This window comes from Ranitomeya variabilis, chromosome 1, assembly GCF_051348905.1.
Source record: "Ranitomeya variabilis isolate aRanVar5 chromosome 1, aRanVar5.hap1, whole genome shotgun sequence".
NCBI classification, from domain to species: Eukaryota; Metazoa; Chordata; class Amphibia; order Anura; family Dendrobatidae; genus Ranitomeya; species Ranitomeya variabilis.
In genome coordinates, this window is record NC_135232.1 from 700,774,083 (window position 1) to 700,790,955 (window position 16,873).

A 16,873-nucleotide genomic window follows, 5' to 3' on the forward strand; every position below is an offset into this window, starting at 1 on the left:
GTGAGCTGTGACATCACCTATTGTGAATGGTGGATCCTGTGTTATCTACTGTATATAGAGGTGTTATCAGTCATTGCACAGGAGGAGGAGGTGAGCTGTGACATCACCTATTGTGAATGGTGGATCCTCTGTTATCCACTGTATACAGAGGTGTTATCAGTCATTGTACAGGAGGAGGAGGTGAGCTGTGATATCACCTATTGTGAATGGTGGATCCTGTGTTATCTACTGTATATAGAGGTGTTATCAGTCATTGTACAGGAGGAGGAGGTGAGCTGTGACATCACCTATTGTGATTGGTAGATCCTGTGCTATCTACTGTATATAGAGGTGTTATCAGTCATTGTACAGGAGGAGGAGGTGAGCTGTGACATCACCTATTGTGAATGGTGGATCCTGTGTTATCCACTGTATATAGAGGTGTTATCAGTCATTGTACAGGAGGAGGAGGTGAGCTGTGACATCACCTACTGTGAATGGTGGATCCTGTGTTATCCACTGTATATAGAGGTGTTATCAGTCATTGCACAGGAGGAGGAGGTGAGCTGTGATGTCACCTATTGTGAATGGTGGATCCTGTGTTATCTACTGTATATAGAGGTGTTATCAGTCAATGTACAGGAGGAGGAGGTGAGCTGTGACATCGCCTATTGTGAATGGTGGATCCTGTGTTATCTACTGTATATAGAGGTGTTATCAGCCATTGTACAGGAGGAGGAGGTGAGCTGTGACATCACCTATTGTGAATGGTGGGTCCTGTGTAATCTACTGTTCATAGAGGTGTTATCAGTCATTGTACGGGAGGAGGTGAGCTGTGACATCACCTATTGTGTATGGTGGATCCTGTGTAATCTACTGTATATAGAGGTGTTATCAGTCATTGTATAGGAGGACGAGGTGAGCCGTGACATCACCTATTGTGAATATTGTGATCCTGTGTTATCTACTGTATATAGAGGTGTAATCGGTCATTGTAGAGGAAGAGGAGGTGAGCTGTGACATCACCTATTGTGAATGATGGATCCTGTGTTATCTACTGTATATAGAGGTGTAATCGGTCATTGTAGAGGAGAAGGAGGTGAGCTGTGACATCACCTATTGTGAATGATGGATCCTGTGTTATCTACTGTATATAGAGGTGTTATCAGTCATTGTACAGGAGGAAGAGGAGGTGAGCTGTGATATCGCCTATTGTGAATGGTGGATCCTGTGTTACCTACTGTATATAGAAGTGTTATCAGTCATTCAACAGGAGGAGGAGGTGAGCTGTGACATCCCCTAATGTGAATGTTGGATCTTGCGTTATCTGCTGTATGTAGCATTTTTATCAGTCATTGTACAGGGGGAGGAGGTGAGCTGTGACATCACCTAATGTGAATGTTGGATCTTGCGTTATCTGCTGTATGTAGCATTTTTATCAGTCATTGTACAGGGGGAGGAGGTGAGCTATGACATTATTCATTGTGAATTTTTGATCCAGCATTATCTTCTCAATTCTATTATCTATTATATTAAAGCTAAAAAAATGTTGTCATTGTTTTAAGTGGTAAAATGCAAAAATAAACTATACAAATTTGATATTACCATAAATGTACCCATAGAACAAAGTCCCCAGGTTATTTTTTTTTACCACAAAACAATGCCAAAACAAACAAAACCTAAAAACACAATTGTTGTTCTTTTATTCAATTCCATTCAGCTTGTATCACCTCATACGGTTATGTTGACCTAACAATAAAAAAAAAAAATCTTTTGGAAGGCAAGGAGGTAAAAACAAAAGAGAAAAACAGAACAATGTCGGTGTCTCTAAAGGGTTGAAAAACAGAAAATTGGTGATTTTCCACTACACAATCCATCCCTGCCTTATTGGCTTATTCCAAATGCAACTCCAGTTCGAATTGGAAACTAACTGGTGTTGAAGACAGCTAATAGAAACGGTGTAAGCCTTCCTGCACATAGCTGGACTACTGATCCATAAACACTCTGTGCTGTGCAGAGCTATAATACTATGATTACCATAGAAGTTTGTGGAGCCATTCTGCATCTGTGCACAGGGCTTATAATAAGTTCTTTATTGATGGGACTGACGCTCACAATTTTACTTATTTATCTGGATACTTACGTAAATGTGGATTAATTGGAGCTGAAACAAAATGAGAAAAATAAACATTACAATACATCCCAAATACTCAAAGGTGATATTACATTATTATGCGTTACACAATTTTAGTATTTTGAAAAAAAATGTCATATTCAAGTAGCTTCTTCAGAGAGGAATAACTAAGCAGCTATCCTAAAAGTCACTATTGACCAGTTAACCAGCTTTGCCACATGACTTAGGATAAAAGCCAAACTAGAAATTCAATTTAAATATTGGTATACACCTAAGTGTATAGAGGTACGCGCTGGACTATTAGCAAGAAGAAATAAAAGCTATACAAAATAGTTCAAAGAGTGGCATTTGGTAACAGTCTGAATTAGTGCCAATAGGGTGACCGGATAAATGCCGGTACCTCCTCAATTTGTTACACACATATAAACAAAGGGTAAAAAATCATAGGTGTGTTCCTACCTCCAGATCGTGAGGCAAAGGGACACAGCGATGCTCCTGTTTTTCCTAGAGTTTCCAAATACTTGCGGGTGAAAAGGATATAGTGAACAGGTGGCTGCCCCGGCCGGTAGCAAGCCACCGCTGACTAACCTTCTAGTAAAGATGAGATCCTGCAGAGCCGACGCCGCGTGTATACTCAGCGGTGAGTGCGGGCGGTGCGCAGGACCTGTGTGACGTAATGAGTCACGTGACCGAAATCCCCCGGGGAGTGAGTACGGTGTGCAGCTAGGACATAGACAACCCAATGGCTGTTCACTATATCCTTTTCACCCGCAAGTATTTGGAAACTCTAGGAAAAACAGGAGCATCGCTGTGTCCCTTTGCCTCACGATCTGGAGGTAGGAACACACCTATGATTTTTTACCCTTTGTTTATATGTGTGTAACAAATTGAGGAGGTACCGGCATTTATCCGGTCACCCTATTGGCACTAATTCAGACTGTTACCAAATGCCACTCTTTGAACTATTTTGTATAGCTTTTATTTCTTCTTGCTAATAGTCCAGCGCGTACCTCTATACACTTAGGTGTATACCAATATTTATATTTATTTTTTTACAAGCCATTTGTGGAGGCTTGTTGGTACTGCTGCAGGAATCTAGACTGGCAGTGACACTTTGCGCCACCATTTTTAATCATTTATATAGAAATTCAATTTGCAGACACTGTGTTTTGGGGTACTGCCCCTCATCAGTGCAAAGAGTGAGATCTGGTTTGGCTGGGTGAGAGGCATCTAAACGGAATCCAATGAGTAACGTTTCGGCTTGGATAATGGTCAGACACCTCTCATCCAGCCAAACCAGATCTCACACTTTGCACTGATGAGGGGCAATATCCCTAAACACCGTGTCTACAAATTGAGATATAGCTTTTATGCTATGTCACATGGCAAGGCTGATTAAAGGGTCGACACTGACTTTTAGGATTGTTAATTCCAATAGGTGGCACTAGAGTTCTAGTCCTCTTTCTCTCTGAAGAGGGAATTTGCATATTTAGTTTCCCAGAGGAGCATACATGGCTTATAAGTCTCCTCATATTGGCATGTCAGGCTTGGCATGTCACTCTCTATACAGAGAAGTGTTACCCCTTGAAACAAAATCTCAAAATATGCGAGATTTGGTTAAAACCTATATACAGTACTCAGTTAGCCCTATTACAGCTTTTCTAAAGGTGACCTGTCATCAAGTTTCTCTTCCCCAGACCAATGCCATCTATGCATGGACGCTGTAATGCTGCTGACTCCATCCTAGCTTTACTTTAGAAAAATTGATTGTTTACTAATAGTTTTACAAATGAGCAGCAAGTGCAGTGGGCGGACGCTGCACTTACAGCTCTGCGGCCTCTTCCCTGTGCTCCACGCCCGCTGCCTGTGTCCTGTCAGTAATTGACAGGTTACAACTCTTTCCGTAACCATTCTCCCCCACTGGCAACCTAGTGTTAGTACCATTATTCCCAGTGACGGTGCATACACAGAAAGCTCCTGATAAGACAAACTCTGTGTGCAGTGGGATCTGGATAGTTTGCAGACCTTGCAAGACATTGACTGTCTTCTTCACTAGGATGACCGGTGCGAGAGAAAACAGTCTTCTTTACGCCTGCTGCTTGTCTCGCGTCAGTCGTCCTAGAAATGGTAAGCATCTTACACGGTCTGCAAGCTATGCAGATCACACCAGTCACTGACATTCGCCTTCATCAGGAGTTTCCTGTGTATGCACCGTCACTGGGAAGGATGGCGCTTTAGCTAAATTGTGGGCTGGGGAGGCAGGCTACTGAAATATAGCCTGTCAATCACTGGCAGGGGGCAGGCTGCGGACAGGAAGGATAGGGAACAGGGAGCAGAGCTGTAAGTGGAGCCCCCAACCTCTGCACTTGACGTTCATTTGCAAAACTTTTCAACAGTAAATTTCTTTGCAACACAACCAGAGGTTTCTAAAGTAAAGCTATAGATGATATCAGCATTACAGTGCCCACACACAGTTGGCTTTAGTTTGGGATAGAAAAACCTAATGACATGTTCCCTTTAAAGTTTTATGCTCATGTTTGAAAGATATCACCTATACTTTATGATCGCTGTAAAGTAGAACACTAGGACCCCCACTAATCCCAAAAAGGGGCTTGGAAATTTCTTGTCAGAATGAAGCAATGGTAGCCAGTAGATTTGAGAAAAATGCTTGTGCTTCTCTGGTAACACATAGTTGCTGGACATGATCAACCTTCACATTTACAGCCAGCATTCTGCTTCTTTCTGGCATATTTGACCTGGCATCCTGGGTGCCTATTAGACGTACAAAGTCCCATAATATTTGTTGACCATTGCCCTGGATCTACTGCCATGGAGGACTGGGCTAGATGCTGAAATGGGACATAGAAGATATTTTCACTAAAGTCTAGTCATCGTAGTTCCATTCATTGTCTATGGCACTGCCAGAGTTAGCCAAGTACATCGCTGGGCTATTGTCAGCTGTCCTATATTCTATGAATAGCACAGTGTTGGCGAATGCTCCATTTTATCAGTGCAAATTGCCTCTTCAGAGAGGAAAAGGACTTGAATTCTTCTCTGAAGAGGCAATTTGCATATTAAATTTCCCAGAGGAGCATTGCACGGCAAATAAGCCTCCTTACCTTGGCATGCTAGAGCTGGTATGTCACTCTCCACAAGGAGAAGTGTGACACCTTAGACCCCATTTTAACAGTGTATTTCCAAGTCCCTTATCGGAATTTGTTCCCTGTTCTTGAGATCAATGGGGGCAGCAACTGCTACTATGGGAGTAATCCTTAACCTTTCAGCATCGCAAAGAACCTTGGAGATCGCGTGATAGTTCGGTGAAAGGTCCATATTAGCATTTACATCCCATCTATCTGCTCCTCTGCTTTTTGCTAACCTACACACAATAGTAATGGGGCAAATGTAAGATATTAACAATATCCAACTAAACCAGATCTCATCGCTATGGACAGGCACTTACCGCTGTACTTGATAATTCGGATGGCCGAGTCCCCCTCTCCAAATCTGTTGATAGGGGTGAGTCGAATTTCATAGGGTTCTGGCTTGACAAGTTTAGTCAAGTTATTAGTAATTAACTCTCCTTTTTTAATGGGTCCATCAACCGAAATCTCCGTTTCCCACCAGCGCTGTTGACCTGCCTGTAATAAACAAAAAAGAGAAATTCATTACTAGCACTTCATATTATAAGACCGCCATTACATTTCAATAAAAGTACGCAGCGCTGATAATCTTCTTGTCTATGGCATACAGATGAGTAAAAACTGAATTCATTTTTCATTTTGAAGTGGCCACCATCGAAAACTCTTGTACCAGAATCCAATATGTCCAGTATTATTTCTTGTAAGAACTAGCAAAAATGTTCGGTTCACGCTTGTGCCAGTTTGGACCAGTGGACAAGTTTGGACCAGTGGACATGTTTTGGATCTCTATCCATTGAAAGGGTTCCCCAGTGGCTATAGGGGTCGCTAATATTTTTTTTAAATGGCTGCTTTCTTCCAAAATAGAACTTCACCAAGTCCACATGTGGCATGTGAAATTACAGCTCAACTCCATTTCCTCCAATATCATGAGCTCCAATATCGGCGACAAACTAAGGGCAGGCGTGGCACTGTTTCAGGAAAAAGTTGGGTTTTTTTGTCATCCTGTACAACCATTTGTTTTACAGTTTTAAAAGATTTGCCTTCTCTTACCAATTACATCAGTGTCCTACTGACAGCATCTAATACCCTCTGCAGTCTTGACCTTTTCCCTCCCTCTGTACTTTCCTCTTCCAATCTCAACAGTTTAGATGCTGCTACCAATTATGATGATAGAATTTAAGGGGAATATGTCACTAGGGTTTTGCTATGTAATCTGAAGACAGCAGGAAATAGGGACTGAAACACAGATTTTAGCCATATGTCACTTATTGAGCTGTACAGTTGTTTACTTACAATGAAGGTTTTATCACCAGGAGATATTCAATGCCATGACTAGCTGCTTCATGAAAAGTCGCCCGACCACCCCCCTCCTCTGATAGGCAGTTTACTGTCTATAGATATTGTTATATTTAAGAACTCAAACTGTCTCACAACTACTGCACCCAGTAAACTGTGACACAAGGTTGGAACGAGGGTCACTTTCTACATCATGATGCAGTCAGATAAGGTAGCAAAAACCTGGTGACAGAGTCTCTTTAAGAGGTTGTAAATATCGGGCAGATGGTGTTGTCATTGCAACCAGGAATCTATTGAAGCCCCCACGTGTCAGCTGTGGCTGTGCACCAATACAGCCCAGCCTGCAGCTAGGCTTTATATGAGATCAGTCATCATTTTACAATGCACCGCAATGTTATAGTATTGCAAATTGTAATACAAGCAATCAAAGGAGAAGTAATAATAAATATAAATTAAAAAACAATGAAAAATCTTAAAATGATATATACATACATAAAAGTACAAACCAAACCTGGCTCTCAAAACATAAGTAAAAAAAAAACAAACCACATCTGACATTGCAAATATCTCGTATCTATCTAAGTTAATGCAATAATAATTATCCAAAACAGTAAACATAAATAAAAAAAAAAGTTGTATGGGCTCAAAAAAGATACAAAGAGAAAAAAGAAAACAAAAAAAAAATCTATAGATCTTAATGATGAAAATACTAAAAAAAGTTATAGTTCTTGGAGGGCAAGGAAGAAAAATGAAAATTTAATTTAAGATGGTCCTCCTGGGTCTTTGTTTCCCAAGGATCTGCAATATCATTGAGTCAGCGCTGACCAAAGTAATATAGAAATATGCAACTACCCATGTGCAAGAGCTAGATAGACAGACAGACAGACGCACAGACAGACTTACAGACAGACAGATAGGTAGATAGATAGATAGATAGATAGATAGATAGATAGATAGATAGATAGATAGATAGATGGGAGGTGACTATTAATGACAAAAATCACTGAGAAAACATAGTAAATAATGTATTAAAAGCTTCCATTAATAATTACATATTTTTAATTGTTAAAGTTTAGATCAAACAAAATACAAAGTTACTTTCAGAACAGATGAAGTTTGCTAACAAAAAGAACAAAGAAACTTTCCAGAGAAATGGCTCCATCTATAAAAGATTCAGTTCTGGCACTGGCATCTATAAAAACGCTGATAAAACACAGGACACTGTAGTATGAAGAGCACGTCTGATCTGCAGGGATGGCTCCAGGTTTACGTGGGCCTGTGGGCATAAGAGTCACACTGGGCTCCCTTTGCCAACTTCTTTCACTAACTCAGAATACTGAATACCAATAATGTTTTCATCATGATTTTTCTACATTTTTTTATCTGTTTGTTTTAAAATGAAAATGGCATTTAGTTTTCAGATTTTTTTTTCTTTGATATTTTTGTTTTTGGACAGATGAACTGAAGTTTTTACTATATATGATATATAAAGTGTATGTATGTGTATATATTTATACACTGCTCAAAAAATAAAGGGAACACTTTAACAACAGAATATAACTCCAAGTAAATCAAGCTTCTGTGAAATCAAACTTTCCTCTTAGGAAGCAACACTGTTTGACAATCAATTTCACATGCTGTTATGCAAATGGAATAGACAACAGATGGAAATTATTGGCAAGTATCAAGACACACTCAATAAAGGATGGTTCTGCAGGTGGGGACCACAGACCACATCTCAGTACCAATGCTTTCTGGCTGATGTTTTGGTCACTTTTGAATGTTGGTTGTGCTTTCACACTTGTGGTAGCATGAGACGGACTCTACATCCCACACAAGTGGCTCAGGTAGTGCAGCTCATCCAGGATGGCACATCAATGCGAGCTGTGGCAAGAAGGTTTATTGTGTCTGTCAGTGTAGTGTCCAGAGGCTGGAGACGATACCAGGAGACAGGCCAGTACACCAGGAGACGTGGAGGGGGCAACAACCCAGCAGCAGGACCGCTACCTCAGCCTTTGTGTAAGGAGGAACAGGAGGAGCACTGCCAGAGCCCTGCAAAATGACCTCCAGCAGGCCGCAAATGTGCATGTGTCTGCACAAACGGTTAGAAACCGACTCCATGAGGATGGTCTGAGTGCCCGACGTCCACAGATTGTAGCACAGAATCATAAAAGGTGAGTACAAAATAAATGAAACTTCATTGACTTGTTCCATAGATAATATTTTTCACAGGATTTCTTCAAAGATTTTGTACTTTACTTGTGTGCCATAAGGCACCATGGAGTTGTGCATATTGATGAAAAAAGACAAAATCCCCCAATGTATGCAGATTTCAGATCACATCCTCTATTTATACTCACTTTAGACACCCCCATACAGCATATACAGACCTCAAACCCACTCCTTCCTTCATACTTTGTATTGTGCCCCCTGCTGATCTTTAGGGATGGGTGGCTGGGAGGATGATGTCTACATCCTGCGGCTGTGGGCAATTTTTGTTTTATTTCTTACACTTCTCTGAGTTCATTAATTTTAACATGTAGAGAAAGGGACAATCCCTTTAAGGTTTTAAAAGGGGTGATATTATATTTTAATCTATTTTTTTCAGCCTTATACTGGACAGAGAGATAAGTAGATGAGAAGCAACTTAAGGCAAAGATGTATGGAATGTGACACATACACAAATATGCATGACTGATAATTCTACGATTATTATTATTATTATTATTATTATTATTATTATTATATTTTTACTGTCAGGCTTAACTGTTCTCATTTCATTCTGTATTCATCCAGCATTTTTATGTCTTTTTTTTTCATTCCAGTTAGACTCACAGTGGTGATTTTGCTATTTATACAAAGAAACTGAGAACCATCTGTATTTTTAATTAATCCCATTAGGGCCCCAGCAGGTTTACAATGATAATAATTTACTCTTGGATATAAATAGAGTCCGTGTTACTGAAAAAACAATCCCTGTTATCTAGACATGACTCATAGTCACACAGCAGGACTGACCAACATGATTTTTGTTTTATGATTTATTGAGGAAAGCAGAAAATTATCTCAAAATTTGTCAGAAATTTTGCTTAAAGAACAACTGGACATAAAGCAGCATCGCCAGATAATTTAATTCCAATTGTAGGTTTATATTATTCACAAAAATAAGAGTTAAAAAACATTAAAAATACATACCAAACACTCAATACATCAACTTCTGCCCGACCTTGGGTTTCACCAGTTGCTTCTTCCTGCCCCCTCCATCATACCCTACCTGCATATACACACGCACATTTACATGCATAATCATAATAGGCTCACGCATAAAAAATAAGCACATTAATACATTACACAGGCTTGTACACATTTCACACATACATTTATAGTACACACATGCACATATGAACAGACACATAACATGTATATACATGGAAATATTATAATGCTCCTGTTTAGGTGAAAATATTTTTTTCCCCTTCCCACTTTCACAGCCAAATATGTTATATATTTTTTTTTATATAGACATCACTGTATGAGGTCTTCTTTTTGCTAGATGAGCTAGTTTTTTAAGCGTCCTTTTGTCATAGACATATGTGAGTTTTACATTTATATTAGCTTTGCTATGGGTTTAAATAGAGGCTTTTTTTACCTAAATTTATTGATGACCATAAGTAGGTTTACTGTATTGAACAGCTTACTAAGAGTACAGGGATACCAAATATGAGTATATGGTTTGTGATGGTGTTAGGAGTCGAGTTTCCTCTGCTGCACAGGGGGAATCTCGAGCCGTGTCTGCTGCAGTCTCCCATTCTCCATCGGCCGCAGTGGAGCCTGCTCAGTGGAGACGTCGGTCCCAGCGTCTCACTGAGTCTGATTCAGTGCAAAGGGTTTTTGCTGCCTCTCCAGGCTCTGCTATTGTACCCTGCACTGATCTATGGCGAACAGGCTTTTCTGGGACTAAGTCCTGCTTTGCACACACTGAGCATGCCCAGGGTAAGATCTCTCACTGGAGATCAAGGGTCACATGTTCAGGTACTGCAGCCAAATCTTTTGGTCTTTCTATGAAGGTCCTGTAGGTACGCAGTCTCTGTAGCAGTTTCTCATTGGTCCTCTTTTGGAAGGTCCTGTACGTGCTGCAGCTATTTAAGGCTCGCATGGCCGCACGGCCATGCGCTAGTATCTAGTTAGTATCTAGTATCTTCTAAAGTTACATGCTTTGCGCCACTGTGGTCATATGCGTGAATGTGTTCAGGGACCCGGCTGAAATAAGCCCCTAGAATGCTGGCACCTCCGGCGAGGAGATTGTGTATGAGAGTATTCAGGGACCCGGCTGAAATAAGCCCCTAGAATGCTGGCACCTCCGGCGAGGAGTGTTGTGTGCATGCATGACCACTGACTGCTCTCTTCTGGGTAGTTAGCCTGTGTCTCTGTGAGAGTTAACAGGGCACAGAGCTTTGCTTTCTCGGCCGCTCTGTGAAGCTAACAGAGCTGGTTAATACCGCCATATTGTGCCGCCATTTACTTAGCGGCAGGATATTTCCTGCACGGTGGATCCCGGGTTGCGAACGCACCAATCACATCAATAAATATATTCGGTGTGTTCCGCAAACCCTAACAGTATACTAGCGCCAGGGTCTGGCTAAGTAATGGCGGACGAACAGCGATTGCAGGGGTACATCCAGCTGCTGGAGAGCCGGTTGGCGTCTCTCGAGCGTGCAACCTCGGCAGTGGATGTTACCGCAATTGCTGTTCAGGCTGCTAGCGTGGCTGCAGCAGCTTTTCCCACTGCCACCTCTGTTCCGACCTTATCCCACCTTCCGTTGCCTGAAAAATTCTCTGGGGACAGTAAGTCCTGTAGGGGATTTGTGAGCCAGTGCGGTATACATCTCGAGCTCCTGGCTGCACGTTTTCCCACAGAGCGGGCAAAGGTGGGATTTGTAATTTCTCTCCTATCGGACAGAGCTTTGGAATGGGCTACGCCGCTGTGGGAGCGCAACGATCATGTGGTGCAGAGTGTTCCTCGGTTTCTGGGCACTCTGAAGCAGGTCTTCGTAGGACTTTCAAGTCACCCATGATACGGCGCTCCAACTGCTGGCATTGACTCAGGGTTAGACCATGGTCAGCCAATTTGCCATTCTCTTCCGGACTTTAGCGTCTGAGTTGGAGTGGTCAGATAAAACCCTCATCCCAGTATTTTGGAGGGGGATGGCTGACCATGTGAAGGACGCTTTGGCCACTAGGGAGATTCCCGCTACACTGGAGGAGCTCATATCTATATCAACTCGCATAGACCTTCGTTTTCACGAGCAAGGGTTGGAGCGAGCCCAGTGTAAGCAGAGGTTTCGGCTGGATCCCACCTTCGCCAGACCTTTGGAATCTTCGGTCCAGGCGCTCGAGTCACATGAGGCCATAGGGGGGTCGCGAGCTGGGTCTAAGTCCCAGGCCGCTCGTGCCCTTAAGGTCTGTCATGTTTGCCGGCAGTCCGGACATCTTGCCTCCAAGTGTCTGAAGCGGTCGAGGAAACTTCAGCGTCTAGTGGCAGTTGGAGGAGGTACATTAGACACGGCGACGTTTACCTCAAAATTGTCCTTCAAGGGGACAATTACCATAGGCCCATCCACTCTTATGGTAGAGCTTTGCGTGGACTCTGGGGCGGAGGGTAATTTTATGTCATCCGCTTTCGCTCAGCGACACGCAATACCCCTGGTGATGCTCGCCAAGCCAATATCCATTCGAGTGGTAACTGGGTCGACACTACCTTCACAGATTACACACCAAACCATCCCTTTCACTCTCTCTGTATCTCCATCACATCAGGAGATTATTTCTCTTTTGGTCCTTCCTGAGGGAGTTGATGAGGTCCTGTTGGGGATACCCTGGCTTCGTTTTCATTCTCCTCATATAGAGTGGTCCTCAGGGAAAATTTTGGGATGGAGTAAATCCTGTGAGGGTAGATGTCAGAGGGAGTGCGTTCAGGTTGCTACAACTGAGGTACCCGCAGATCTTTCCTCTCTCCCCAAGCACTATTGGCCTTATGCGGATGTGTTCTCCAAAAGGGCTGCGGAGACCCTTCCGCCTCACCGCCCCTATGACTGTCCTATCGATCTCTTGCCTGGTGCTGAGCCTCCCCGGGGTCGAGTCTATCCGTTATCTCTCCCGAAGACGGAGGCAATGTCTCAGTATATCCAAGAAATTCTGGCAAGGGGTTTTATTAGGAAGTCAGTGTCACCTGCAGGGGCTGGGTTCTTCTTCGTGCAGAAGAAGAGTGGAGAATTACGTCCATGCATTGACTACAGGGGTCTTAACGCCATCACCATTAAAAACAAGTACCCACTACCCCTGATATCTGAGCTCTTTGATAGGCTACGGGGAGCAAGGGTATTTACTAAATTAGATCTGCGGGGTGCTTATAACCTGTTTCGCATCTGTGAGGGGGACGAGTGGAAGACGGCTTTTAACACCAGGGATGGGCACTATGAATATCTGGTGATGCCCTTCGGGCTCTGTAATGCCCCAGCCGTTTTCCAAGACTTTGTGAACGACATCTTCCGGGAGATGCTCACCACCTCGGTCGTAGTCTATCTGGATGATATTCTCATATACTCTCCAGATATTGACTCCCACCGGAGAGATGTTCGCAAAGTCTTCGACCTCTTAAGGGCAAACTCCCTCTACGCCAAGTTGGAGAAGTGTGTGTTTGAGCAGGAGTCCTTGCCATTCCTTGGTTATATCATCTCTGCCCAGGGTTTGGCTATGGATCCTGCCAAACTACAGGCTGTGATGGACTGGCAGGAACCCCATTCACTTAAAGCGGTGCAGCACTTTATGGGGTTCATCAATTACTATCGCCAGTTCATTCCACACTTTTCAACTTTGGTAGCTCCCTTGGTTGCCCTCACCAAGAAGGGAGCAAATCTTAAGTTGTGGTCGGAGGATGTCTTCAAGGCATTCCTTTCGATTAAGTCACACTTCGCTAGCGCTCCTATTCTACATCGCCCCGATGTAGATAAGCCATTTATAATGGAGGTGGATGCCTCATCCGTTGGTGCTGGAGCAGTCCTTTTCCAAAAGGATGCTCAAGGTCGGAAGCATCCTTGCTTCTTCTTCTCCAAGACCTTCACACCAGCGGAGAGGAATTATTCCATCAGGGACAGGGAGTTGCTAGCAATGAAGTTGGCTTTTTCTGAGTGGAGACACCTCTTGGAGGGATCTCGCTTTCCCTTCCAAGTATTCACCGACCACAAAAACTTGGTGTACATACAGACGGCCCAGCGGCTGAATTCTCGCCAGGCCAGATTGTCCCTGTTCTTCTCCTGGTTCCATTTTACTCTGCATTTTCTCTCTGGGGAGAAGAACATTTGTGCCGACGCTCTCTCCCGCTCAGTAGTGTCATCTGAGGAGGAGGATGAGGAGCCTCGGCTTATTGTCCCCTCTGAGAGCCTGAGAACTGTGGCCCCGGTTTCGCTAGAGTCTGTGCCCCCAGGCAAGACTTTCATACCAGCGAATTTGCGACCAGAGGTTCTCTCTTGGGCTCACTCGTCCAGAGTGGGTGGACATTTTGAAACCAAGAGGACATCTGAGCTTTTGGCGAGGACGTACTGGTGGCCGCATATGGCCTGTGATGTCAGGGACTATATTCGGGCATGTGTCTCCTGCGCCCAGAATCGGTCTTCACGACAACGGCCTGCTGGGTTACTTTACCGCATGCTGGTGGCAGACAGGCCCTGGGAGATGGTCGGGATGGACTTTGTGCTGGGTTTGCCCAAGTCTCGCTGCTGTACCATCATTTGGGTCATCACCGATCATTTCTCGAAAATGGTGCATTTGGTGCCGCTACCACGGTTACCTTCTGCACGGGCCTTGGCGGCGTTGTTCATTAAACATATCTTCTGCTTACATGGAATGCCTGATAAAGTTGTCAGTGACCGGGGTCCCCAGTTTGCGTCTCGGTTTTGGAGAGAGCTCTGCCGTTTACTCAGCATAGAGCTGAATCTCTCTTCTGCATATCATCCCGAGACGAATGGGTTGGTAGAGAGAACCAATCAGACTCTGGTGACATACTTACGACATTTTGTCTCTGCTAGGCAGGATGATTGGGTATCTTTGCTACCTTGGGCGGAATTTGCCTTGAACAACGCCGTAGCCGATTCCACTGGTCAGACTCCTTTTCTCCTTAATTACGGCCAGCATCCACGTGTCCCTGTGCCCATGCCCGTGTCGTCCACCGATTCTAGGGTGGCAGACTGGGCGGTGGAGGCACGTGACATCTGGGACTGCACACAGGATGCCATCCGGGCCTCCAAGGAGAGAATGAGGGTCTCGGCTGATACACACCGGCGCCTCTCTCCGACCTTTGCTCCTGGCGACTTAGTATGGCTCTCCGCCCGTAACATCAGGCTGCGAGTTGAGTCCACTAAGTTTGCACCTTGTTAAAATTGGCCCGTTCAAGGTTCTGGAACAGGTGAACCCTGTGGTCTACCATTTGGCTATTCCTCCACGCCTTGGTATCACCGATACCTTTCACGTTTCCCTCTTAAAGCCCGTTCATTTGTCCCGGTTTTCTGAGTCATCTGCCGGGACATCGGGTTCATCCACGGATGAGTTTGAGGTGAATGCTATCGTGGGGTGCAAGGTGGTACGTGGCAAGAAATTTTATCTGGTGGATTGGAAGGGTCACGGTCCAGAGGATAGAACCTGGGAGCCTGTGGAGCACATTCGGGCTCCGCTGCGCATTGCAGCTTTTGAGCGTAGCGAGGCTCAAGGAGGGGGGCCCTAGGAGGGGGGGTAATGTTAGGAGTCGAGTTTCCTCTGCACAGGGGGAATCTCGATCCGTGTCTGCTGCGGTTTCCCATTCTCCATCGGCCACAGTGGAGACTGCTCAGCGGAGACGTCGGTCCCAGCGTCTCACTGAGTCTGATTCAGTGCAAAGGGTTATTGCTGCCTCTCCAGGCTCTACTATTGTACCCTGCACTGATCTACGGTGAACAGGCTTTCCTGGGACTAAGTCCTGCTTTGCACACACTGAGCATGCCCAGGGTAAGAGGTTGGTCTCTCACTGGAGATCAAGGGTCACATGTTCAGGTACTGCAGCCAAATCTATTGGTCTTTCTATGAAGGTCCTGTAGGTACGCAGTCTCTGTAGCAGTTTCTCATTGGTCCTCTTTTGGAAGGTCCTGTACGTGCTGCAGCTATTTAAGGCTCGCATGGCCGCACGGCCATGCGCTAGTATCTTCTAAAGTTACATGCTTTGCGCCACTGTGGTCATATGCGCGAATGTGTTCAGGGACCCGGCTGAAATAAGCCCCTAGAATGCTGGCACCTCCGGCGAGGAGATTGTGTATGAGAGTATTCAGGGACCCGGCTGAAATAAGCCCCTAGAATGCTAGCACCTCCGGCCAGGAGTGTTGTGTGCATGCATGACCACTGACTGCTCTCTTCTGGGTAGTTAGCCTGTGTCTCTGTGAGAGTTAACAGGGCACAGAGCTTTGCTTTCTCGGCCGTTCTGTGAAGCTAACAGAGCTGGTTAATACCGCCATATTGTGCCGCCATTTACTTAGCGGCAGGATATTTCCTGCACGGTGGATCCCGGGTTGCGAACGCACCAATCACATCAATAAATTTATTCGGTGTGTTCTGCAAACCCTAACAGATGGTTTATTTTTAAAAAAGAGTATTACAAAAATCTGTTTATTGTAAAAGTTTTTGCTCCATTATTTTTTAGTAACTTTATGACTAAAAACAAAAACCAATGATAATTTTTATAAAGAGATGTACCAGTACAATATACCTGTGAAGTAGAAGAATGCCAATTAGATCTTTAGGCAGAGACAGTTCTCTTATACTTAACAGTGTAGGCTGTGGCTCACTGTTAGTGTTTCCGCCTTCCTTTTTAAAGATATTGGGTTTGAGTCAATGTACAAGAAAAAGCAGAACAATACTCAACACAAATGCATTGCTGGTGGGGGCCCTGCCTAACTTCTAGGTTTCACTCGAACAGTATCTACAGGAGAGAAGTTAGAGAGCAAACAAGAGTAAGAGACAAGACAGGACATGTACTGTGATTGCTATTACATGGTATAATATTCAGACTATGGTGGAACCAGCATAAATATCTGCACAGATCAGATCCCCATTCCACTTGGGCCATTGACCAGTTGTACCTGTAGCACAGGCTCAGGCTGTATATTTACCTCTCAATATACCCATTGAAATAATGTGGAGTTATTGTGTGTTTCTTTCCGATCTTGGTTGATGTCTTCAGGTTTTCGTTCCATATGTGTAATCTCTTTATTAGCCTGCTCTATATAATGTTCTGATAACC

At 44.0% G+C, this 16,873-nt stretch overlaps 1 protein-coding gene across 3 annotated transcripts in view; it reads right to left on the reverse strand.

Moving 5' to 3' along the window:
• MDGA2 (MAM domain containing glycosylphosphatidylinositol anchor 2) overlaps positions 1-16,873 on the reverse strand; it is a 939,656-nt gene that overhangs the window by 47,614 nt on the left and 875,169 nt on the right. For all 3 annotated transcript variants that reach the window (XM_077267305.1, XM_077267304.1, XM_077267303.1), the window contains exons 11-12: positions 5,577-5,754; positions 2,123-2,143 (exon numbers count right to left, since the gene is read on the reverse strand). In XM_077267305.1, the coding sequence (XP_077123420.1) occupies positions 2,123-2,143; positions 5,577-5,754 (199 nt within the window). The remainder of the gene's footprint in view (positions 1-2,122; positions 2,144-5,576; positions 5,755-16,873) is intronic.